The 26,658-nt window shown below is 41.9% G+C and overlaps 2 protein-coding genes across 3 annotated transcripts in view; both read right to left on the bottom strand.

Annotated features, from left to right (window-relative positions):
* Positions 1-835: 835 nt before the first annotated feature.
* LOC135498356 (homeobox protein ceh-12-like) lies at positions 836-9,977 on the bottom strand. The gene is made up of 4 exons (XM_064788613.1): positions 9,503-9,977; positions 2,489-2,592; positions 1,743-1,837; positions 836-1,389 (listed from the first exon to the last, which is right to left on the bottom strand). The coding sequence occupies exons 1-4, from the start codon at positions 9,975-9,977 to the stop codon at positions 1,206-1,208; spliced, it is 858 nt and encodes a 285-aa protein (XP_064644683.1). The 3' UTR covers positions 836-1,205.
* A 6,709-nt stretch (positions 9,978-16,686) lies between these two features.
* Positions 16,687-26,658, bottom strand: part of LOC135497782 (F-box/LRR-repeat protein 7-like) — a 32,163-nt gene continuing 22,191 nt past the window's right edge. For both annotated transcript variants that reach the window (XM_064787671.1, XM_064787672.1), the window contains 2 exons: positions 19,813-21,003; positions 16,687-19,448 (listed from right to left, as the gene is read on the bottom strand). In XM_064787671.1, the coding sequence (XP_064643741.1) occupies positions 18,715-19,448; positions 19,813-21,003 (1,925 nt within the window). In that variant the 3' untranslated portion in view covers positions 16,687-18,714. The remainder of the gene's footprint in view (positions 19,449-19,812; positions 21,004-26,658) is intronic.

Genomic DNA, 26,658 nt, shown 5'->3' with positions numbered 1-26,658 from the left:
TCCCCTCTCCCCCTCTCTTTACAGATCGGTTCCTGATTGAAATTATGGTATGTCTCGGGCGGAGGGATTTGGCATGATGCAATCGTTACCAGTCTCCAGGAAACGCTAGCAGCGCTACGCCGGCACCATGTCGATCTACCGAATGCTGTGCGTATTATCCATCCTTGAAAGGAGGAGCATTTTTGCCTGGTTCACCGCCGGTAAGTCGGTATGGCCGGCATGGATACCTAGCAGCACTGAACATTTCACTTGTCTTCCAGTTGTCAGCGTCTGCTGTGACGTGGCCTCGGAATACCCGGATTGTATGGCTGGTTGCCAAGATTCTCGCTTGGCAAAGACTTGTCCACAATTCTTAGGTAAGGCTAATGAAATTCGATTGTTAGTTTTCGACAGTCGCCGGCGTGTTATTCTTGTCCCGCAACCAATAAAAAATCACTATCAGCTGACTCAAAAAGAGTTTGCGGCAAAAAAGCGGAAAATCCGAAAAATATGGGCCTTACTGGCAAATGAGGGCTAATGGCTCAGGGGTTTGTGTGCAGGGCCGGAGAAGCGTCACTGGTGCGTCCTTAGTACATCCACGCGTGACAGTCATTTTGATTACGTGCAAAGATATGAGCAGATTTTGATCGAGTTATTTTTTCTCATTGACAGATTGCTGCTATAATGGAAAACGGTTTGAAGAGGACCTCGGCGGTGCGATTATGATATACAACCAATATAACTGCTGCAAATTCCTAGGGGAATATGCGAGATGCACCGGTATGCCAGTTTAGTGTTAGGGTATCTCCAATTCCTGTGTTACATAAGCGTATGTAAAGTCTGATCACTATTAAAGGAAATTACACTAAATCATTTATTTTTTCTGATGGTCTTACTAGACCCTATGTACAGCATTACACACATATCGTTAAGTCAAAAATGAACTAAAATAATGGATATGGGGTGATGTAAGAACGTAGTCCACCCTCGACAGCTACCCATCTCATTACAGCATCACATTGATGAGAAATATCCAGATTCAAACCAATGGCTTACGTACTTAATCCCAAGAATCGAACCCGACCAAGCTTACACCAGCCACAATATGATGATACGGCTATTCTGTGGCCGTGTTATCCCCAAGTTCATTTTAGGATAACAAAATGGCGTCGTCAAAAACGCTTCCTAGAGTCACAAATGTTCAAGGTCATTTCCATATAATCCCTTCAACTTGTCGCAAGACTAAGTCCGTAAGATGGCGCCAGAGTCGCAGTGGGACATCCGGGAGCAGCGGAGAGGATGCCGGGATAGTGATTGATAGATGCGCATGCGCCCCAGTAGGGCGGACCCCAGAGTCCTTGGCGTTGAGCGATCTTTAGACGAGCCGTCATCTGTTTCTTCCACTTGGTTCTGAAAAGAAATGGTTTTCTTTTTTTAACATCCGGCGATACAATTCCCAGATCATACTGGCCCTGCGTACACTGCCGGTGTGTTTCTGTGTTTCTTGTCCTTGCGTCAGTTCCTGGACAGATACTCGGACGAGTTCATGGCAATCCGGTGGTAGGCGCTGGCCTCACACGTGCACATAGGACCAGTTTGGTCATAGATAAGTATATTCTTAGAGTAACCCAACTAGTCTCGTTACTCTAAGATATATCGGTAGATATGTGAGAGTGTTCTCTGCAATATGTCATTGAGTGGCCACCAAATACCGTCACTAATTCGCGGCGTTATCGTATACTTTTTTAGATTTTGTTGCTTACCGTCTGTTCTGAAACCATGTTTTGATCTGCGTCTCGGTCAGCTCCAAGGCCTGCGATAGGTCCATCCTCTTGCTAACACTGAGGTATTTATCATTCTGAAGCAAATTACCAAGAAATTATTTAGAATTTTAAACCCAGCTGCAGTGGTAAATAATTGTCCGTATATAAACAACAACTGAAGATGGTGAACTTGGCTCGTGTCTTCGTGCATTTTCCGTTGGCGTAATTGACAAATGGTTTTTGCCCGTTAGCTGGAAATGGGGAAAATACACTTAGCCACTTTCTTGCATGAGCATCTTCAAATATGCTTGAAGCCTGTGGTTGATACAGGATGAAATGCTGGGGGTTGTCACTTGAGAAAGTCGTACGTTATAATGCATTTTGCGTCCTTGACCTGGGAGCCTAAGTTGTAGATTTCACTTGGCCACGCAAAGAGTAACATTACCGGGATGGCTGCTACATCTGTCAATTCCATAATGTCACAATTTCAAATATAAGTTCAAAGTTAAGTCAATTGATCAAAGCAATAATCCGATCTCGCGACATATTATCGTTTATGATGGTACACAACGCTCAGACATCGCCAGTCATTTTTCTTCGGTTACAGTTTCAGTACTGCCAATTTCTTGAAGGATGCACTGTGGTTTGTGTGTGAATTATGCTTTCGCGTAAGAAGAATCCCGACACTTCACAGTTTTCGAAATCTTTCCAATGTACCCAGCCATTAATATTTTCATACCATTTACCTTGAACTCTGTCTCTAGTCTCTCTAATTGTTTAGATGAGTACGCCTGTCGTGGTTTCCTATCAATACCCGGCTTTCGGGCCCTTCGACCAACGTTCTTCGGTGCTAGAAAACAAAAGGAGGTTGTGTGAATACAGAGTCGTAAGACAAAGAGGCCGGCTCCACCTAGTAAAGAGGGGCAGGTGTTGCCCTTGGTATGGTTCTACGCTAGATCCTGGGCAGGTGTTGCCCTTGGTATGGTTCTCTACGCTAGATCATGGGCAAGTGTTGCCCTTGGTATTTTTCTACGCTAGATCCTGGGCAGGTGTTTCCCTTGGTGTGGTTCTCTACGCTAGGTCCTGGGCAGGTGTTGCCCTTGGTATGGTTCTCTACGCTAGATCCTGGGCAGGTGTTGCCCTTGGTATGGTTCTCTACGCTAGATCCTGGGCAGGTGTTGCCCTTGGTATGGTTCTCTACGCTAGATTCTGGCCAGGTGTTGCCCTTGGTATGGTTCTCTACGCTAGATCCTGGGCAGGTGTTGCCCTTGGTATGGTTCTCTACGCTAGGTCCTGGGCAGGTGTTGCCCTTTGTATGGTTCTCTACGCTAGATCCTCAACCGAACACAGAACGGCGTAAATTCCTCTCGTTGAAAGATGCTTTGAAACACTTGCCGTGCGTCTGAACCTAATTGTTTGCATCTCGATTGCGACAATCGCCTGATAAACGATATTAGGATAGTTGAGGTGAAATTGACAAGCGTGTTATTGGTACCACACTTGTCAGTAATGTCAGTCGTGATAGAGGCAAGATCAAGAGGAGGCACGCGATCACCCGGGGTGGCATCGCTGCCTGTATTTCTAAACCAACGAGATAGAATAGGGCTAACGTTGGACATACAAATAAAGGATTGACCACAGGCACCACCATTTGGCTCGAACTTGAAATGCGAAAGCAATTAGAACTCATTCAAAATGAAGTGAATGCCAATTTTGTGGCTCGGAGTCTATTCTCTAGAAAACAAAGAACTGACTCCGATCCTTGATTTTGAAAGGGTTCTCATAGCTTTAGGATTTCAAGTTCTAGCCAAAATGGAGGTGCATGTGGTCACAACCCTTAAAGAGTTTTTCGGCCAACACAGACTGGGATATGCAACGCTTAAGTGATCTTCTGGGAAGTGAACAACGCTGAGAGGTTAGCCTTATCTATCGTTGTAAATATTTTCGCATACTTGTCGCAACAATCAATTGATGCCGATATCAGACTAGTAATTTCGTAAATAGTTTAACTTCTTTGCCGGCGCGAAAATCGCACTGAACGTAGCCCAAGTGTGCGATCGAAGACAAGATGTATTTTGATAGGAATTGATTGGCATTCCTTATTGCCATTGCCCGATATTGGTGATACAACTTTAAGACGAAAACTAGAGAAGATTTTTTTCGCCAAAATATACCTCCTTACGACTTAAAAGCATACGATTAGGAGATATAGATCAGCTGCACCTTTATTGGATATCATTATCTACAAACTAAGTAATTGGTCCGTGCCGCTTTAAGGAATCAATCCAGAACACTCCATGAAACTTTTTTCACCTCAGATCTTTGCAATTACAGGGAAATTAGGTAGGTCAATGCTGTCGTCTTAGCGATTTTTTCTAATGCATTTCGCATTAAACATCTGCCGGAATGATTTTCTCTAAATTAATTAACTGCATTATCGGTCTGAAACAAGCTGTTAGTGTTTTTTTCGCTCCCCCTTAATTAGTCTATGTATTGAGTAAAAACTGGTCTCGGTTACGATCGAACATTTCGAAGAGAGTTTCTCCATCTGAGAAGTTAGTCCATGCTGCTTTTTGCCGCGCATGTGCCATTAAACGAGAAAGTTTGGGGAAATTCACCTGTCGTTTTTGGACAGTAAATTTGATTATTTTTCCTTCCCATTCCATTCATTTTTTTTCAGTATAGTCATCTGAATTTGAAAATACCTCAGAAATTTTGAGCAAATGAAGTTTTAGGCAATTAAGCCACGTGAATGAAGTATTGGAATTGTATTTCTTTCAGAACGGGCCCCCCCCCCCCCCACCCCTCACACCCCGCTAGCTACACCCCTAACAAAGGAAGGCTTGGATTTTGTCTTGCGATTTATGATTATACCAAAAAGGATTCCGGGAAAGAATCCAAATTGGTGTTGCCAACTACTCGATAATGCCAATTAGGCATATCAATTTCCTATGAGGCTAATTTGGGAATAATGTGTATGGATACAAGTTGTTTTACCTAACGCTTTGGGTGTGGCACTTTATTAGCCACTGTGTTAATTAGATCCTAATTAGCAAATGATATCGTTTGTATCTATACAGACAATACAATACAATAATGTCTTATATAGAGCGCAGGATCCAGATAAATTCTGCTCAAAGCGCTACCTCCCCCAAATGCAGTACTGAACAGCCAGGATTGCGGGGAGTATAACAGGACGGTGCATTAGAGGCAGTCTCAGCTCTCTCAAGTCTCTAGAACCTTCCATCGAGGTTGCTTGAGAGGAAAGACGCGACCTCTTTATAAAGGAACCCCACCAAGAAACAATAAGATTGAGGCGTTTAGAACCCCCCGGTCAAAACCCCTAGGCGGTATACAATTTCATTAAAAAATCGTTCTTATGCGGCTGTGAGATGGCATCCAGGAATGCTTACATAACATTCTCAACTAGAGTCAATACTAGTGAATTGGTTCTCTTCAAAAATACGGAACGGCTTTTAGTTTGATATCATTGTCAGATTTAGCGGCCGAGGTCATTGTAGCTTTAAAACAATCGCCTCACCGCATCGATACGCCGTGAAAAGGCGCTGTAACATCGCTGCTTCATCCTTGCATCCCTCGGGCAAAATCCTCTCTCAAGCACCATTGAACCTATTAGTGGCGTTTTCCTGAGGTAATCGAGCGGATAACTCAGCATGAGGAGGAGCAATAGACATGTCAGTCAACCGGCTTTGATTATGTGCAGTCAGGCGGGGACTGGAAGAGACTAGGAGGGGAGACGGGCACTGGATTGCCGGGTGATGGTTGACACTCCTTTGGGAATTTTGAACCAGCGCCACGGTCGGCAGAAGCTCGTACAAAGTGTCCAAATTCTGTATCCGGTTACGCTTTTTACGCTACGGGCTCCAATTTCAATTTGGATTGGGTCATATCATATTTCGACCTCACGAAAACAAGCAGTTATAAGATAAAGAAAAGGAACGAGAAATGGATAGAAATGCACCGATTCAACGCATGAGGCGTAATTGGTGGAGGTGGGGGTTTTCAAGGGGTTTTTAAGTCACCTGTACAACTTGTCATGAAACTAAACGCAACGAATTAAGTAGAAGCTGGTTTGTTAAATGGTGTATGGAGTTATTTAGATGTGATTGATATAGAAAATTGAGGAAACATTTCAAATTACCTTGAAGAGAATCTATTTTGAGAGGACAGGTTTCTACTCGTTTCAAAACCAGCTTCGCTAATGCCCATGTAAAAAAGGACCGCTGTTCTCATTAAGACTCTATTCACATCTTCTCCTAGAAAGTGGCAGCATAACTGTGGATTTTTGTTTGTGTCCACGACTGTACACTGTGAATCCTCCCACCTGTGACTAGTGCCGCATGAAAGGGTCGATAGGAGGCAGATAACACATACATTGTGATATCATCAATTCAAGACAACCGCCTTGAATGTTTAATTGGGTTTGAAGCGTTAAACGGGAGGTCCGTTCGTTCAGAATTTGAAGCATGAACTGTGAATTGGAAATTTGTTCGGTTATGTTAATATGGATTGTATGTAAATTTCAACAATGCTGCTGTGTACACTGAGACAAGAAATGCAAGTGAGGTTTCATGGTGCCTACTTGCGTATTTGCTGAGCTATTACTCCGAACGGGCCCAAGGATTCACCAGGTTGTCTGAAATTTACTTGACCATTGTTAACCATTTATTGCTCCGTAAAAATAGTTACCGATAAGGGTTTTTAATGCAAGGCCTAGGCCAAAAATACGTAAATTGATAACACTTTTTTCTAGTGGACGAGATATCTTTTTTTAATCTAAATACTCCTAAAAGATTTCGTTTCTTTTTCAATTTCAGAACCGTATATTAGATTTTCAAATCATCCAATTCGTCTTCATTTACTTATAAAAAAAGAACCACTTATCCCCTCAAAGGGCTATATCATCGATTCTGAACAGTACACCTTGGTAAAAAATGTAAAAGCATGTCATCATCCTAAAAGAACGCAAATGACGCTGTTTGTTGACGTAACACAGCTGAAGACTGTCCCTAATAGGGTTTAATTACGGCGTTCCGTGCCCTTTGTCAGCGTCTCGAGATGGAGATGCGGATGAAAAGATGCCGGGGGCAGCGAGTGGTCCACATCACTCCGGAACGCACTCTTTGTCGCTATTATTGCCATTAAGCGGCTGGTTAGTGGGTATACTTCTTTAAGATGCAACCGGGTTGTTATTTTTCAACCTTTTTCGGTGGTGGTTTTGATGAACGAGGCAAGTCAGGTTTGAAAACCCCATATCATGATAACTTAACTCTACTGAAATGACCCTCGCCAAACTGCTTACTAACGCTTTTTAATCACGCGCACTATACACAGTCATGTATATACAGTACATTCCAATGTATTATCTGTGTTATTCCCGGTTTAGCGTTTTCTCTGCTTCATTGATGCATTTAATTTGTAAGTACTTCTCCTCTTAGGATGAATAAATAGATAGATTGAAATTCCTTATCCATTCTTAAAATCGAAGGAAACGCATTGTCAGAAATGTCGATTACAACGTTAAAGAAACTGACCCCGAAGTGAAGGTAGCCTACATATCGGTTGTCTCAAACAGCGCGATGATGGAGCGAAAAGGTAGGCCAAAACTGAGACGTCTTGTCGAAGTTTGGGCCGAAATTCCACCCTTGGCGGCGTTTGGTAAGATAATCAATACTGACAGTGAGGTTTCTATTTCTACATTGTATTTCAAAACACCTCCAACTAAATATTGAAATGTGATTTAACTGCTTTTTGACCTTATCCATAGTTTTGTACCAACCGAAGCGGTTACAGTTGTGGCACAAAAGCCGCGGCCTCAAAAAAGAGGGGCAGTAAAAGAAGACGTCGAGCACGATGCAAACGAGATTCTAATGATATCAAACCTCTAAGCGCAAACTGCCTTTAATTCAAGAGAATTTAACATATTTCTCTTAAATTGATCGCTCGTTAATTGCCTCGACAATGGAATCAAATCACTTCTGTAATCCCATTAATTGAATCTTTCTTCGCGTAAGCTGAGCCAATAATTGATGATACCTCCCCGTGGCATCGCAATGAAACTTCACTATCAAAACGTATTGATTTTTATTCGTTTAATTGAAGTGAATTTAGTAATTTGAAACTTCAATAAATTTATATGCTGGATTTAATTTGAGATTTCCGGTTGAGGTAAAATAACTTTGTGCGGTTTCCTATGATTTTAAAACGAAGTAATTTGAGAAAAAAAAGTGTAATAGAAATTTACGCCGCTACTTTGTGCGACTTCTTCGCGATGTTTGTTTGATTCTATTAAAGCATTAATTTTTTTTAAGTGGAACGAATTCATTGAATTTTTCCGTGGTGCTCGCATCGGTATTTTGCTTAGAAAATGTTATATATCGATTAGGATCAAATACCTGATTTGCGTAACTGGAATTTTAGAGTAACTGAAATACATGTATTCCAATTAAAATTAGTTCATGCACTAATTTTTTTTTACCGAATTCGATTACGTCAATATCTCCTTCATTTATTTTGACTAGAAAGAGATAGTTGACGAAATAATTGATAATTGCGTTAGATATGATGGCCGGGTCAACATTGATCACAGTCTTAAGTTTAGGTCAAAATAAAAATGATAGTTGTTTGTGATAATGATAACCAATTATGATAGAATTTTGATACATTTGAATACCGTAGGGTTTTCTTGATAGTTTTTATTTGATCCTGCTCAAGTCTATTTCAAAATTAATCAGCTTCTCCTGTCCAATCATAATTGACCAATCAGGTAATAGGCAGATTGCACCATTTGTACGAACGACGAAGTACGAAGGTCTGTGGTGTCGTCAAGCCAGGTTCGAATTCATTAATACAACACTCGTAAATCTATTTTTGAAGCAATCGGGGAACAAATCTTCGATAAATTGCATTAACTTTGAATTTACTTTCTTGATTGTAGCTCTTCGTAAGTATCGCGAAACCAGCCTACTGTCATGACTGAACCTACCTAAACGAGTATACATACTTCCTTTTTCTATTGAAATTGTGAAAGCCAAAAGCAGCTGAATTAACCTATCGAGAGGGTAGTTGGTGTGTCACGGTTAAAATCTTCGAAGGCAATAGATATGAATATTTTAAAGCAAAAGAAAAAGAATAAGAAATGGAAATGGAAATGGAAAAAGCATGATTATAAGGAAATAAGAAGTGATAAGTTGACGATTCTAAATTAGTAATAGAATACAGAAGGGATGGGACATGATAGGGGCCTAGGAAAGTGAAGAACTAAAAAGAAAAGGTACACAACGAACCAACCTAGGCCAAAGAACTAAAAAGAAAAGGTACACAACGAACCAAAATAGGCCGAGGAATTACAAAGAAAAGGTACACAACGAACCAACCTAGGCCGAGGAATTACAAAGAAAAGGTACACAACGAACCAACCTAGGCCGAGGAATTACAAAGAAAAGGTACAAAACGAACCAACCTAGGCCAAAGAACTAAAAAGAAAAGGTACACAACGAACCAAAATAGGCCGAGGAATTACAAAGAAAAGGTACACAACGAACCAACCTGGGCCGAGGAATTACAAAGAAAAGGTACACAACGAACCAACCTGGGCCGAGGAATTACAAAGAAAAGGTACAAAACGAACCAACCTAGGCCGAGGGATTTCGAAGAAAAGGTACACAACGGAACCAACCTAGGCCAAAGAATTACGAAGATAATGTGCACAACGAACCATCCTAGCCCATATAACTTACCACTTAGTCCAAAGAATTGTTGTCTGTTTATGATGCTCGGATGGTACATCCACGCTGCCGCGTTAAAGTCAGTATAAGGGGACATCTGCGTTGGCAGGCTAAGATTTGGCAGTCCTGGGGCCCCCATTCCCGCAGATATGGAAGGGTACAGGGATTGCGTGGGGAGAATAAACGCACCGGACTGCTGAACGTCCGCGGAGGCCTGCGGAAGCCTTGTTGGCGTGAAGGCACTAAAACGGGGAGATGGATCTGAGTCAGAATCAGGGGTAGTAGGTGATCTCGGACTGCTTAATGCCCGGATTTCGTTTTTCAAGTCCTTGTTTTGGTTTTTGTCTGGTCGCAGCAGGTCGTCGATTGAGAGGAACTTTGATGTGACGTCATGGCGTGATATGACGTCATTTCGCGTGTTTATTTTTGGAGATTCCACCCGGGACGATGCGCTCTCCACTGAGTGTATGTCACTGTGCTTCTCCATATTTTTGTCGGTAAACTTGTGTTTCAAATATTTGTAAAAGTAAGCCTGTAATGATTAAATCCACACTTTTTGATCATATAGTTCCTTTTTGTTTTTAGAAAAAATCCAAACCAGGCGGTGCTTTTTCAAAGTTATTTCGTCAGTCACAATTCAATCGTCCTCCACCGTACCGTTTGTTCGGCTTCAATATGATTAAGCCCCATTCACTGCCTGTCCTAAACACTGTGTTATTTAGTAAATCATCCTATAAGCAGCTCAGTAAACTAAACGTGACCAGTTTCCCATACGTTTGAAACTTTTAGGACTTCCAATGAGGATCGTCTATACTTTTATATGTAGTCTTACCAAAATTGTATTTAAGTCACTTTGACATCCAGTTTTATCATCCGATTTTTCTTTTACCTCAGAATATTTAGCACCTTACAATAGTCCGAAAGAATGTCATACGTCATAACTCTGTGTCAGGTCTTTAGAAATCGCTGTCCGTTTGACAACATCACCAAATGTCCAGTTCCGGCGCCGGGTTAAGATGCCACCTTGACAACCACATTATAGTTTCACCAAAAAAATGCCAAGTCCAAACACCAGGGCATCCAAAAAGTAAACAGTTCGAAATGTATTGTCTCTTCCTTGCCGACTGCAAATGTAACTTCAATGACAATGTGCCAACCTGCTGTCCATATGATATCACCGCAATCAAACCTGTCACTTATCCAATTAAGAATCACTTTGACAATTTACGATCAATCCGCCCTTTATTTCCTTTGACAGCCCCATCAGCCTGCTAGTTGACAACTAAACCCTTGCAGTGATGTCTTTCTTTTAAATGTCCCCTCCTCTCTAGGTAGAGAACAACACCTGTACTTTTCCCCGCCTAATTAATATGTCATTAGCAGCGAGGCAATCTCCAACACGTAGCATTAGCGATCGTTTATTATTATCAGCGAGCGGGGCTACTGTAACCCTTCCTTGCAGAGTTCAGACAATCATTCTCCGATAACAAGTTATGTAAAACCATTATTATGAGCATGGTGCTGAAGTTACTCTCGTTTGCAGAATGACGAATCAATCTCCAAGGGTTCTCAGACGTCATTTATAACGTGAACGTAACGCTAACGTACATACAACTCTTCTTCGCAGGATTACTGACGGCGATTCTCCATCATCAAGTCACAGATATTCCTATATTATGACACCCTACATTGCAGAGTGCTCAGTACAATCTCCAGTCTATTGGTAATTAAAAACAACAGATAAACTGTATCGGAGAGTAATAAATATCTCCAATAGTAATAATAGATGCAAGAGGGGCGTTTTCTTTCTGATGGCAAAACGTAGCGACGGGGAAAAATCAATCGCCAAAGCAGAGCTTCTCGTGTGTGACACTGCTTTGGAGAGTGTGTCACCAGGCCAATCAGACTCCTAGATTTCCAAATTGATCTCACGTCACTTTTGTCTTTATCATATCGGGATATTTTCAAGAGAAGTAATTTAAAGCGATAAAACGGTAAAGCGGATAAAAGGAAGAATTGGTTACCAATTATCCGATTGTCATTTTGTAATGGTTTAAAAAGAATTTCTTTAACTCTGCTTTGCGTGCAGCGCACTTCAGAGAAAATCGGCAAATTTGGCAGATAGAGGGGCTCTGCAAAGATTTCTGCAAATCCATTGTGGCCTATAACCGGCTTATATTATTTTAATCATCATGGTGATTCTGGCGTAGGGTAGTGATTCAAGGGTCTGCTAAAGGTGGCTGACCTATTTGCTCGTGAATTGAAGTCATACTTCGAAAATCTGAAAATAAACATCATTATATCGCCGGCAATGGTATTCCAATCTAAAGGAGGGACAATTCCTCCTGTTACACCAAAGCAACTCACCATCTGGATGCATGCATGCACCCATTACGAAAATAAATAGTGAAAAACAGGGGTCAAAACGATTGTTATAGCAACACTAAATATATTTAGCAAATACCAAGTATTATACCTTTTCTGGTTTGTTTACAAAAGCGAGTAGTCTAGCTAAAAACGACAGCATTCACAGGATATTGTCAAAGCGGAAAAACTTTTAGCACAACTTCCGTAAAAGGCTCGTATTCTTTCCGGATTGCCTCGAAAAGTTAGTTAAACATCGCCGTATTTGATCACCTCGGACACAAATGGACCATTGACGTAATTAATACGGTCTTAATATCTCATTAATATTTCATATCAAATCGGTTTCATTCATGTTACGGCCATTGTCAAAAGCGTGCTGGGTTTTTGAGATGTTCGTACGCAGCGGAGAGGTAATTGTCCACGTGTCTCCCCGGCATCTCGTGGTCTCGAGTGGGTGGAAGTACCATTTTTGGTACAGAGACCAAGATTTCTCAGTTGAGGAACTGGAGAGAAACGTATCAATCTGTTTGCTAGCGCCCCCTAATAGTAGAGGAAACTGTCGGACTCAAAAACACTCGAAATATATCGCACCGACGACTATAATTCATTTTCAAAGTTGTAGTCGGTGTGGGAGTCAGACATGAGGCGCAACCTCTGTTTCATATACCCGGGTGCTCCACCGGCTTTCCGTCTCGCTTCATGCAGTCGCATTCCTGCAATCTTCCCCTGTACCGTCGTGACGTCACGTTACGTCATTTATTCAGTCCTATCACGTTTGGTGAATCAACGCCATGAATAAAAAAACATTTGTTAATATGAAATAGCAACTTGTATCCGTAACAACTGTATTCGCAGTTAGTTGACGAGCCAGTAAGACTCACTTCGCATCAAATCCATAAATGGTTCTCGCAGTACCATGTTAAAAAATGTTGGGAAAACACTGCCTCATTTGATCATAAGGGACCAAGTGGATCAAAATGCAATTCATGTTATTTTGCGTATTCTGAACAATTCATCATGTTGAAAAAGTTGTGAAAGTGATTGAGGGAAGGTTGTAAAGAGATCAGAGAACGAGCCATCGTGATTGAAAAACATTTCATCTGTAGCTATCTCTGTCGATTTCATCGTTGCTGAAAAATCGACGAAAATCCGATCAGGAAAATGTTGCGTGCTCGTAGCCATTTTGTTTGTTTACAACAAACAATCAAATCGTTCGGAATCTTCTTGAAACAATACCCCCAATAAAATATTTACCGTGGACTCCACTGGCAACTCATTCTTAGCCCTAACCTCTTACTAAAATCAATCCATTTCGCAAAACAAACATGGCCGCCCGACCACGTGGCATGTTCCCAGTATTATTGCACAAAATGGCGGGTAAACCGACAATTAACATACAGAAGTGGGCAGTTTACATTAGTCCTCGTAGCAGGAGAAAGTAGTTAAATGTTTTAGAACGCTCTTGATGATGTGTAAGAGTTGTTTGTGTTAGTTTACCGCGTCCTGGATGACGTTTGCTCAAGTGATTACTTTAATTGATGGCGCCTGACAACCACGGGATATCGATGTATCCTTCCGCCGGGGGATTTGGGTGGTAGGAAAGATTGGCGCTGGCATGATTTACATGTATTGTAATTGTGTGTATGTGAGGAGCGGGGGCAGGGCGTTTGGATCAAGTTATTTTTGTTATTCTTTGTAAGGGATATCTAGAAATCAAGGGAAAGGAATTTGGTTTGTCAGAAATCTGAATAAAACATTTATTGGAAAACGGCACACGGATGTAGTGTAAATCGATCTTGCGAAAAATACAAATTAGAGCTTATAAAGTCAAAATACCTTCTTCTACCTGAAGAAGAAGAAGACGAAAATTCCTCACTCAAAATCACAGCCAGTGTGACAATAAATTTAGTCTCTTATGGAGAACACGTCCTGTCCAATAGTTAAATGACGTACAAAGGTGCATTTCTCTTTCGGTTACAATCTTACAGAAACAAAACCCAGGCTACGATCAAGGTTACTCACCAATTGGCGTTTCTCTGACTCAGTGAACGTTTATCTAACATCCCATCGACCCCTCCTCTAATGGGAATGAACATTTTCTCCCGTAATTATTTGCCGAGCGTTGAAGAGTTTGGGGCAAATTCGCCAGTAATGGTGTCGCTATTGACAGAGTCATTTCACGCCAGTGAAGACGGCTCTAAAACAAAACTAAAACGAGTTTAAGGTGTTTGAGGATATCGCCTTACCTCTGGATTATGGTGTTTCGTTTTTGCTGTGTGGATCAGGATGGCATTGCGCTGACGTCACCAAAGACCAGGCTTCTCCCTTTTACGTCACTGACAATGCCATTCTCAAGGGAGTCCTTCTTCACGGCGAGGTGAGCTTTTCGCGTGCCACTATGGTTAGGCGCCAATTTGGTTTATTGGCCTAGTGACTCCGTCTTTCGCCAGAGGTTGAGTCAAAAGCAAGCCACTGATCTTGCACAAGCAGCCTCGGTTTTACGTCTCTCGTTCAAAGGACGAAGCAATTCAAAGTTAAGTGTCTTGCTCAAGACACTAAGACGAAACAGTAGTCCTTCCGAGAGTCGAACCTACTACTCTGAGCCCGCGTTCTAACCATAACCACTACGCCTTTTCCTTTTTTAGAGACCGTTTAGAATACCAAATATCGCGTTCTTTGTCCATTATCTACAAGTTATAACAAAACTTGAAAAACGTCAACCGCTTTCAAATAAAAAGTTGACCACTGGATAACAATTTTTTTGATTTATTGAAGAAATTACAGGGCCTAGTACGTACCGCATGTTCTTTAAGATACTATACCTCTCAAAGTACCACAATATCAACTAGCAATCAACATAAACTGAAATAAGATTCAATTGCGCAATAAACCCCTTCCAGTTGGCAAATTATCCATCATTTCGGCGCAACCATCGAATAAGAGACAAAATCGCTTTAAAAGAACCCCGAAGCCGACTGTCAGAGTACCTAAAATTCACATTATCCCAAGCAATTAAGCGAGGTAAGCGAATAACGACATGTTAGATCAATTAGGAGCCGGGAATATCGCCTGCTTAGGCGGCGTTACATCTCATGAAGACGGTCTTATTGACCCGTTCATTATAGCGAGCTAGACACCTGTTCTGGGTACACAGCTCCCAGCTATTATAACCACTTACGAAATAAGGGGATGCGGAGGGATGCAGGTTATAGTATCGGGCAACTGGAAATTGATGGAACGTCAATTAGAGAAGACTCGATTCTCCATGCGTCGATTCGAACCGTCCTCCGGAGTGGCCCGCTTCGAACGCCTGGAGACAGTGTGGATATCAGTTAGTACTGTTAGCGTTCATGGGACCACGCCCATCCGTCTCGTCCCAAGTTTAACACTAAACATTCTTGTCTAATTAATAGCCAGTTACCTGACTCATTGCTCAATCGGCGTTAGAAACAAACGGCAGCGTTAGCTAAACTACAGCAGAGACACTTGGATAAAAACATAATTTGGCACACGCAAATATTCGAAAATGTCTTCCGATAAACGTGATGACCATCCACCAGCCGGGGAAAAAGAAAGATATGTGTTGCCCTATTCTGAAGCGGCCTATAATGGACAGGCTCATCCATATCTCGACTCAATATAAACACATTTACTTAATTAGACGCATCCATCCCGTCATGTGTTCCCCCTCGTCGGCTAATGCCCCTAATGCCACTCTACAACTGTAAAAACTATTAGAAATTGGAAATCATTGTCTTGGCTATGTTCAAACATCTTAAAGCAACTTAGGCCATTTCCTTTATTTTGTCAGGCGTAAGGCGGCCCCGGCCTTAATTGAAAATCAAAACATGACGGATGTGATTTAGCGGGGTGATTCGCGGTGGCTGTGGGGGAGGGGCAGCGATGACTTTGGGAAGTGGTCGATGCTGGTTCAATGCGGGGACAATGGGAATTGATGTCTTGAAGCATGGCAGTGATAACATGATGAAGCAAACCATATGTTGTGGCGATAAAAATTAAATACAGCGGAGGTTCCCATCCTGCCCGCTTTTTATGGTAATACGAATACCGCTTCTGAATTTTGAAGTAATTGGCCGACAGGTGACGTGCAAAATCCCTTGTCATCTGCACGCATCTTGACTACCAGTTGTAAAGGCTTTTGGCTGGGGGAAGCAAAATGTCAAGCACGCGGATTCTTGACACAGCAACACGGTCGAATAAGGTGAACAGTCGAGTGCTACACATGCCGGAAGACGACTTCGTTGACCAGTCGGTTTTTTTTATACAGGGCATATCAAAACCTAACGGGCACGTTTTTGTATCCGCTGTACATACACATTGGTGACATTGAAATGTGCATTTGTCCCCCTGATGATAAATGCAGATGCAGCCATTGGATGTTTCTTCCTGTGTATGTTTGTGACGCGCTTTGTCCGCAGTGACGACGTCAGCCCAGGCCACGATGCCTGTACAACCGTAACTGTGACTTTACGATATCGAAACCCACTTAATAGGTTCTTTCTGTAGAATTGTGCAGTATGGGAATGCCAGTATCCCTACGAGTTGCGGACGGGGTCGTTGATGATGTGCATCCTCTTAAAATTGGTAGAAGTTGCCTTTCCGACACACTTGCCTTCGAGTCGTCCCTCGCCAATGTCCAGTTATCAAAGTTTGAGGGAAACTATGGAATCGCCATCTCAAAGTCGATATGCAAACTACCATGGATGTGTTCATACCACACGAAAAACAGCACATGCGTCTTTGATACGCCACGTACAACTAATCCAAGGTATCCACGGTAAATACCAGACAAAACGAATTTTCCTTGAATTGTGATTTTATTTAGAAATGTCGTATTACCAGCATATTATGTTTGTAATATAAACAAAATAAATAACTCATCTCTAAATGGCCTTTACATACGTTAAAAAATATTTACAGATAATACAGGCTAGTTTCAAATTACTGCGTTTGTATAATTACCTCAAAAACGAGAGGAATCATCATCAGCGGCAAGTTTGCCGGATGAATTAGAGGGTATCCCAAAAGAGCTCCGAATTCTTTTCACCGCGAGTAGTTGAATCATTCCACTGGTTGGGCCAGTGACCACACATAGTGACGACTCATCTATCGCGTGAAAGAATATAGGCGTGAATGCTATACTAAGCAGAAATAGGTCAGATATTTTCCATGTATTACACAGCAGCAAATCGGTGTCACACTGGAAAATCCTAACAGTAACCCATTCGGTTCCCCTGTAACTTTTTTTCTGGATGACACTATATCCCATTTCACCGAAATGAAAGCTTACGATTGTGTGTCAAATTCAATTAAAACACGTTTTCGGACGCCCTATACATCCAGCAACCATGCGACGCCAAGTGGAGTACACATCCTGAACAAGCACATGTGATCTCACGGTTATTGTCACCAGAGAAAACATCAAGAAGCAGTGGTGGTCAATATCAGCGGAATACTGTTCATCCAGATCAATCAACGACATCGTCAAAGTAATCGCGATGCCATATTCCTAGTGATGTGACATTCAATGCACACAGATATGCTAATAATTTGCAAGTGGCGCCATCTGAAAAAGGCAACTATACTAATTCTCCGGTGATTGATTCATGTTACGATATCTCTCATGTTCTGCGTTATTTCAGGGGACATGACAGGCCGGAATTGGGATGGTGTCAATAATTGGCAGGAATAATACGTCAATTTGTGGACAGGTCAAACTAATGGCTGGAACAAGTAACAAATTTGTGGATGGAACCTTATACCAGGAGTGATCGTTTACTAATTTCTGAGCTAAATAAAGGAAAGAAAAGGGTATCTTTCGAACCGTGTCACATTTTTTTGTCACAGGTCAGCGTCGTTCAATAATGTGATTGAGTTTACATCAGTTTTCTGTGTAATATACATTATACACACATACAAGGGTTGCATCAAGTTATACACATCGTCTGCTCAGGATCGGTGAGTCCGTATCTTCACTTATTTACATAAATAAGGGAAAATAAAGTTCAAATTTCCTATTTTACGCTTGCTGGAATGAACCTGGACCTTAATGCCACACGTAGTTTGCTAGCGCAACTACCTTTCAGTTCAGAAAAAGATATACGGCGTTGATCACATTAAAACAGGAAGCAGAAGCATTTGTTCACCAGCGACTGCACATAGTATAACAGTAGCCGATCATGGCAACTTAAAGACGCCATCTATTATGCATATAGTAAAACTATCGCAGATATACTTGAAAAACACATCAATTGGACGTCAGCAATGACAGCACCGATATTGTAATGGCCTTAATCGAAAGAGTTGGACGAATTACACAGTACAGAAAAATGTGAGAGTTACAGCATATTTGGATGGACGAGGAGCTGGTCAACTCTCCATTGAATGACAAAAATTGTGAAGCATGTTTGCCCATAGGTGGATGATAGGCCTCTCCTTCGGTTCCTACATCACGGACCTATGTATACAGAAGTCCATGTACATTAATGTTGCAGCGTATACTGCCAGGTCAGTGAGAAACTTACTACCGGTAGGCGTCAGTATAGCGGTTCGATATACAAGATATTTCCAGTTCATGTCAACATGGGCAAGTCCATATCGATTTCTTCTACGGAAGATTCTGATTGTATTGGACCGCTAACCATTGCTGCCATCTTTTGGCAATAAAGTTGCTCGTTGTAACAATTTCTCGACTTGAATATTTTGTATGCCAAAAGAAACATAAATATTATTGTTTCCTTGCTGGTGACAGATATTCATCGACAGCACTGATAGACCTATATCCTGCACCTATCCGCACTGACTTCCAATAAAATCAAACCTGGTACCTCAATGGTCTAGTAAAAACCAGGATTTGTATGTTCAATTATACACTTTTTGCAAAACTTCTTTACAGCCCTGTACGCCTCAATAGACACGGGACAGTCTTGGATATTCAAGTGCTCCAGTTGCGGCCGGCTACAAGCGACCGCCATGATGCCTTGATCCGAAATGCCTTCGCACGACTTCACACTCAGCTTCCGCAATTGTCCGCAGTTTTCTGCAATGCTGAACAGACCATCGTCCGTGATGTCACACTTTCCGATATCCAATGAGCGCAGCCGGCCGCAGCTCCGCACCAAATAATGCACCCCGTCATCGGAGACTGCCTCACAGCCCCGTGCATTCATGTAACGCAGTCTATGGCAATACTTCGCAATGTACTTGATCCCTACATCGGAAATCTTATCACATTTTGCGACGCTCAAATATCGTAAACTCGTCTCCAACTTTGCGAGTTCACGCAGTCCAAAGTCTGTCACCTTTCGGCAGTCGCATATACTAAGCTCACGCAGATGCGGGCAAAAGTTCGCGATGTATTGCATCCCGATGTCGGAGATCTTGACGCAGCGCCGTAGGTACAGGAAGAGGAGTTGGGTGCAATGGGAGGTGATGATGGTGAGGCCGGAGTCCTCTAAGTTGTGGCAGTCCGTGAGGTCCAAGTGCCGGAGGAGGATCTGTTTGCTTCGGAGGGGTGAGCTCTGCATGGAGGCTTCGGGAGTCAGACTGATACAGGTCACACTCGGACAAGCTGAAATAAGAGCAGCGGTCACGTTAGAAAAAGCAGAAGAATGAAAGTAGAAGGTGCCGACATGTTTATCTTAAACATGGTGACAAAGTGTTCATAAAGGGAGATGATTTCATCATCAACAACTGAGGTATTTCTACAAGCACATAAGTCCCAATAATATGGCCTTAGTGGCTTGTGGGCTGGTTTTTGTCTAAGGCGCAACAAAATCGTGTAAAGTTGTTATGTAGGAGGAAGGAGATCTATTAAGGACAACTTGAACTGAATCGCCGGCGTCGGTAAGGCCGTCAACAGATATATTCGCGATATTCCGACTCGGCCCAATACACAAACGTCAGCCAAGGTTTGATAGGTTATCTGAGCTTACCTGACACGTTTAAATGCTCTAAATTCGTACACTTCGACACAATCTCGAACAGCGCCCAGTTTGTGATCTGATGGCATCCAAGGATCTCTAGTTTTATCAGCTCCGGACACCTCGCCGCAATGTACTGTAGACCCGTATCGGTCAACCTTGAGCACCCATTGAGTACAATAGAATGAACAGTCATGCATAGGTACGGGGTGTCGTAACTTAATCTCCTCGTTATAACCTTCAGAGCTTTGTCAACTTCAACCTCGTCCCCTGATATCCTAATTGTACTCCAGAGACACGGGTCCCACACTAATCCGAACCAGCGGTTACAAACTCGAGCACAACGACATTTGTCATCTGTTGACTGATAGGCGAAAATTCGCTGTATGACATCATCGGGTAATAGATCAAAATAGTTGAATTTCCTTTGCCGTTTCTTTAGGTTTGCAAGTTGCATGATCGTTTGCGTCTCCTGTAAGTCAGTTTGTGAGAGATTTCCGCTGGAATAGTCCGAGGAAGGGTCAATAGGGCAGTTTGGGGAGCTGGTATAGTATGGCACACCGGGGGACTTGAGTGGACTAGTCATCGGGGAAATAAACCGCGCAGGATCGCTGCACGAACTGTCAAAACTAGTCTCCATCACGTGGTTATTAAATGTCACGTGATTTTTAAATGTCACTTTCGTGAATCGCGGATCTCCACTAGAATCACTGAAATCTGACCCCTGACCTCTATGCTGGTATTTAAACCGGCCTACCCTGCTATGCAACCGCGGATCACTACTCGAATCACTGTCTAAAGAATGGTTATCCCCGCGCAATGTCCGTCCATTCGTTTCGGAACTACTTTGTAGATGGCGCTGCGTCCTGTTTCGAACCTTTTGCTGGTACCCCCTCGGTTCACTACTCGAATCGCTATCTAAAGTCACATCCACTCTACTTCGTGGGTACATTTGCGTCCCGTCATTACCCAACGGCGGAGGAGGAGTACTGGTACTGTTCGGTACACCATGCACCACTGCTGTCACAGTATACTCGTTATAATCACTGGAGCAATTGCTCCGTCTGTCCGAGCGTCTGTCCGAGCTGTGGTTTGTTTGGGGACGGAAAGTTACGTTCCTTGGCGGATCTGGACTGATGTCTGACTGGACGCCCGAACTGGTTGTATCATGCTGGGACTCGGTCTGTGATATCTGGATGTCATCTGTAAGTATAAGAGGCGTGATAAGTAAACGACGTCACAGGAAAACCGAATGGAGAGAAGGGTGAGATCATTTAGTCTTTTGCTATGAAGAAGAAAACGCAAATGAATGCTTGAGCAAAACCAATCATATTTTAGGTAGCTTGACCTGAAACGTTAAAGATTTTGTTAAACATAATCATAGTGTAATGTGCATAAACAACAATGCAAATTATGGCTTTTAACACAAAAGAAAATATCTTGAATGCTTATTTTCCGGATTCATTAAGTTGAACATCTCCAGTGGGAGTTTTCAGTGATTGAAATAGTTACATGCTCAAACGCAAACACTTGACCCCGTGATCCTCCTCAAAACGTATAATGACGGACTACATCGAGAATAAACGAGACAAAATATCTGGTTTCTAAAGAAATTTTTAGACGTCTCACAAGGAATCCTTTACAAAAGCCTTATTCCTGTCCCCCTGCCTCCGTCCTAACCTAACCCTGAATAAAACTGGTCGTTATTTTGGACCTGGCCTCAAGGGGTATTCGGGAATGTTTCCGCTCTGATCTCGACCCTTCAATTATCATATCAGCCCCATTCAAAACTGTGGCCATTTTCGTCAAGATGGCCGCCGCATTATCATCCGGGCCTTAATGAGATTTTCGGGAAATCCCTCCAAATCTCACAAATGTTTTAGTCTTGCGCAAAACTCAACAACACTCAGTTGAGTTATCAGGCACAGACTCATTTACACATTGTTCAAGAGGTATCATGTGGAGCTTTCGTATCAACCAAATCAAAACTTTACAGCACGTGGTCTGCTTCAGATTTGGAGATGGAAATCCGATCGCTCCATCAGAAAACAACTTGAGAAAGTGAGACGAATTTATTGCCTAATTAGGTGCGAGATTCGATTACGTCGATAAGATTTCAACAAGGTGTTTAATGGCAAATTGACAAGAAAAATAAAAAAAGAGGGGTGTCATCCTTTGAACAATATAACGCGTCCGGAGTGGAGTAGTGACACGTACTCACCAACAGACACCTCAAAATCTGCTACTAAAATCCTATGCTAATATTTAAATTTAGGTACAGAATTTAAGTACTGAATTTTATGAAATGGCTCATTCGACGCAGGCAGGTATTTCTTGGCAATCTGTGCACTGATCCTACGGAATCCTTTACGGCCCGGGGCTATCTTCATACAAAGATGGGCCCGCACAAAAGACTGACAAAAACACGACATGTACTTAAAGCATATATGATCCGATTAGGCCTTTCATAGTGTGTTATATACATGGGAAAATTCTATAGAAATTTTGTGGAAATATCCCATGTTTTGTAGGCTTTTGTTGGTGTACCCCCATTTCGCCTACACCCATTTCGCCTACACCCATTTCGCCTATTACCCATTTCGCCTACCCCCATTTCGCCTACCCCCATTTCGCCTACCCCCATTTCGCCTATTCACCATTTCGCCTACACCCATTTCGCCTACTCACCATTACGCCTACTCACCATTTCGCCTACTAAAAAGGAAAAGAGTGGTGTGCGCTGGACATTTGAACAATTTTATGAATTGTTGAGCTTGGTTTTTTTCCTTCATATTATAGCATATTTCCCAGTTAAACTTTACCATACTTTATCATTCCAACCCGGCCTCTTGAGACAAGACCACCATTGATTTTTTAAGCCTTTTTCCAGTTAAATTGTCACAGTTTGACCGCCTTGCATCAAATAATGCTTCGGGTTGTGAATCTGAAATTTGGATATGACATTCCAGACAGTCAGGCGAGTAAATGGTGAAATTTTATTAAAACTGGTGGTTGTCCACAAATGTTTTTTCTTCAAATTGGACAAATTTGAGAGACCATGATATTTCCACTGTTTTCAGCCAAATCATGACCCTACTCATGACCCTACTCAGTTCGTCTGATAGTATTTAGTTGGTATTTAGTTGGATAAACTGCATATTTCTAAAAGCGTTAAAAAATTCTGGCACCAATAGACATTTCAAATTAGACTAGAAGGCTGAAACATCTTTTGAATTTGAAGTCACTATCATAAAACATTTGAAATGATGTAGGCAAAATGGGTAATAGGCGAAATGGTGAATAGGCGAAATGGGTGTAGGCGAAACGGTGAGTAGGCGAAATGGTGAGTAGGCGAAATGGTTGTAGGCGAAACGGTGAGTAGGCGAAATGGTGAGTAGGCGAAACGGGTAAATTTTGTAGGCGAAATGGGTGTAGGCGAAATGGGTGTAGGCGAAATGGGGATGAACCCTTTTGTTAGTGTGTGTCTGGTATGTTTTAAAAACTAAGTTTGGCGTAAACAGATGATTGCGCGGGGCTGATGCCCTTGTGGTCACTAATTCAAAATTGTAATTTTGTTCTGTTAATTGAACCGGTGTTTTTTCATTCGTTTCACATTTTTGTATACTTAAATCTTCTTTAAACAGATATGTATATATCATACGTACTTGCACTGCCATCGTACTCCCCCAAAAGTCCCACCCCAACCTTATCGAAAGGTACTGAACGCTCATTTTATATGCATCCTCCTACACGCGCACACACGTACAGTTCGTGAAAGTGACTTCTTGTTTGTCGAGATGTGCCAGTGTCTTGCGTTATGTTGTGAATTTCTCAATAATAGATAAAATGTTTAAGCACCGAATTATTAATAGCAGTCAGAAGAAAAAGTAGGCCACACAGTCCAATACCAGCATGGACGCATGAAGTAATGATATTTATCAGCATTCAGCAAATTTACATTTTCAATGCTTTACAAAATAGCGTAACGCTCAATAGAATCCGCGAACACATATAATTTCAAATTAGGAATATTTGCCTTCCATTCTTATAAATCTTATTATGTATTTTGTCAACTTTATCAGATCTATTGGAAAGACTATTAATGTCTCTCTTTGTAACCGGCTGACTTCAAGACATGGTTAGAAAAGATAGTACATCCCCTTCGAAAAATTCGAGACCCCTTGACTAGGACCAGCAGTAGCGAGCAGTAGCATATGTGTAAACTGAAGGGTCCAGATTTTTAGCCTTGCCACAATAGTTTGACCCTACTGACTTTGATGGGATTTTATAGGCATAATACATTATTTTCTCTGTGGCCAGACTTTGGATACTACATGTACTTGGCAAATATAATTCAGGTGCAGAAGTTTAACATGTCCTCGGATAGAATGTCCGCTAACAAATTATGCGCTTTAATCCCTGACCTATTCACGGCCAATGCCTCCATAGAACCACATGTACAATGTGCCATTATCCGTCAGAATACAAAAGGGCTGGACACGGTTTCCAGGGGACATTTTCAACTTCTACACCGCTGATAGTGCGGACCGCTGTAAGGAGGTTCAACCGTGTTCTCACATAACATTCTCATTTCTACTCAATTGTTGTTGCTATTCACAAGTTTGAAAGCACTGCAGTTATCCTTGTCAAATACTCTCAGTGTATTGCTTTGATCGACGACTTCACGGGGTTTTATTGTATTTTCAATGATATGTTGGTGTGGCATTGTGCTGGGCTTGCGAAAGTATGTTCAACATGGAGGCTTTCGGCACGTAGCCGTGTCGTTGGCACCTGTGTAATGTTGAGGTGTGAACTATCGTGTTATGGGCTGTGAAAATAGACATGGGACTGTGAACGCTGGTTTTTAGGCATACTTCTATTGTTTAGGACATGAATACATGTTTACTGGCCTCCTCTTCAAAACAAATTCAGAAATTGTTGTTGTGTTTATCACATCTGCAAAGCATAGGTTTTGTCTGAAACTCTATCTTTGCGTTTCTTGGTGTGATCGTCCTTTAATGTGTATCTCGTCAACGCCAAATGGGATGGTATAGAATACTGCCATGTTTGATGGAACGAAGCTAGATACTCCAAATCCATCATTAGTGTACGCTAAAGGGGAAGAAGTGTTTCGGCTTTGGTTAACACTAGAACGTTCAGAGATCCCTTACACATCAACACAGCCATACAAATAAAGTTAAAATTCCGCGACATCAATGGTATTTTCCCACAGATAATAACGATTATAATAGGATAGACTTTGATCATTACACCCAGTTAAATTATGTACAACGTAATCCAATAATGTCAGATTTCAGATATCAGTAAAAATACTTATCACTGAATTAACTCTATTTGACAAGATATCAATTTAATCATTGTTATGACAAAGAGTACGATACTTCAAATTAAACAATATCATTGGATATTTGCATTTGGATTAAGAGACTGAAATAGATATGTCTTTTGTGAGATATTCAAGTTACATGACTGTGCATTGTTAACAAATTGTACATGTATATTATATGCATTGATTAATTTTATAAAAGACAGTAGAATAGGTCAAACCCTCGAGTCATCTTGAACCTGCTAAGCTGCACAACCAGCCCCTTTTCACATTGAGTTCATCCCTTTGACAGAGAGAGTTCCTGACTGGTGAGAACCAAACTATGCCCCAGTCCGACTGGTCCAAACAAAGCCGTCTCTACATGTTGACAATTACTAGCACGGCCAGACTGCCGAAACGTTTCGAAGACTTTTCAGTCATGGACTCGAAATTAGTAACACTAATCAGCAGTTGAAAGACATGGACTGTGATGGACACGGCCCAATTAGTACGGTGAGAGGACGCGTATATTAGGATGGCACACACCCGTGGAGTTTCTCCTAGGCATGGGAAAGGGGCGGTCTTAAAATGACTCGTGCTGTGTACGACCTATTGCTCTCGGCCAAACAAGGTATAATCATCTCACAGACTGATTAGCACGTGAAATGTCTCGTGAAATATTGTGGGTATGTTTTCAAATACGAGCTTAGAAATACATTTTGGATATTTCATGATTTGGGACAAAGGCAATTATCCTTCAGTCATTTAGCACTTTGAATGATGTCTTTGAACGTGCTACAGAACTGTTGACAAATATCGTCAAAAAGGGTCCATGACACGTGAAATTTCGTCAATGGTTATTCCAGCGAAATCTGTTTTCAGAAGATCAATATTTCGTTACTTGTACCTGACAACGATGATCACTTGTTGGGCCAACCTGTTGCTCTCAACAGGGCATAGCTAAGAAAATGTAAAATATCTAATTGCGAGATTTATTCCTGGAACACCTCGTATACAAGGATAGAGAACACTTTAAACTGCACTGAAAAATGGCATCCTTTCCTGAGGAAATAGTAGGACCATTTCATTGTCCTGTGTTCCAAAAGAGGGTAACGGGGATATTGAGCCCCCTTCATCTAACACTCCGAAAGCTTGACCCACTTTGGTTTTCAATTTGAGGGGACAGAGATTGAGAATGTATTTTCTGCAGTTTTATACAATGAGCAGCAATATGGTTAGGCTGGAACGGGTGACACAACCATGGCAGTGTCCCAGATATGGCATAGCGAGAAGAACCCTTGAATGCTCCCAACGATTCCGTTTCAATATTCATATCCTCGCACAATGTTGGAGTACCGAACCACGGTCGTATAGCACCAACTCGTCGGTTTTGGTAGTGTTGTAGGGTAAAGCAACTTAGAGTTTTAGCCATGCGACAGGGAGTCATGGAGCATGAAAGCTGAATAGCACTTAGATACACTATGATCTATTAAGTACTAAATTATATGACAACACGTGTCGATATCAACACT

Source organism: Lineus longissimus, chromosome 13 (assembly GCF_910592395.1).
Source record: "Lineus longissimus chromosome 13, tnLinLong1.2, whole genome shotgun sequence".
Lineage (NCBI taxonomy): Eukaryota > Metazoa > Nemertea > Pilidiophora > Heteronemertea > Lineidae > Lineus > Lineus longissimus.
This window is presented reverse-complemented; position numbering and strand designations above follow the sequence as displayed.

What these genes read in the sequence shown, in the direction of transcription:
- LOC135498356 (XM_064788613.1), bottom strand. Translation starts at nt 9,977, where the DNA reads ATGGAGAAGCACAGTGACATACACTCAGTGGAGAGCGCATCGTCCCGG. An exon ending in ACAATTCTTTGGACTAAGTG is followed by an intron (nt 2,593 to 9,502) that starts GTAAGTTATATG and finishes TTTGTTTTCTAG; the next exon opens with CACCGAAGAACGTTGGTCGA. An exon ending in GACTAGAGACAGAGTTCAAG is followed by an intron (nt 1,838 to 2,488) that starts GTAAATGGTATG and finishes AATTTGCTTCAG; the next exon opens with AATGATAAATACCTCAGTGT.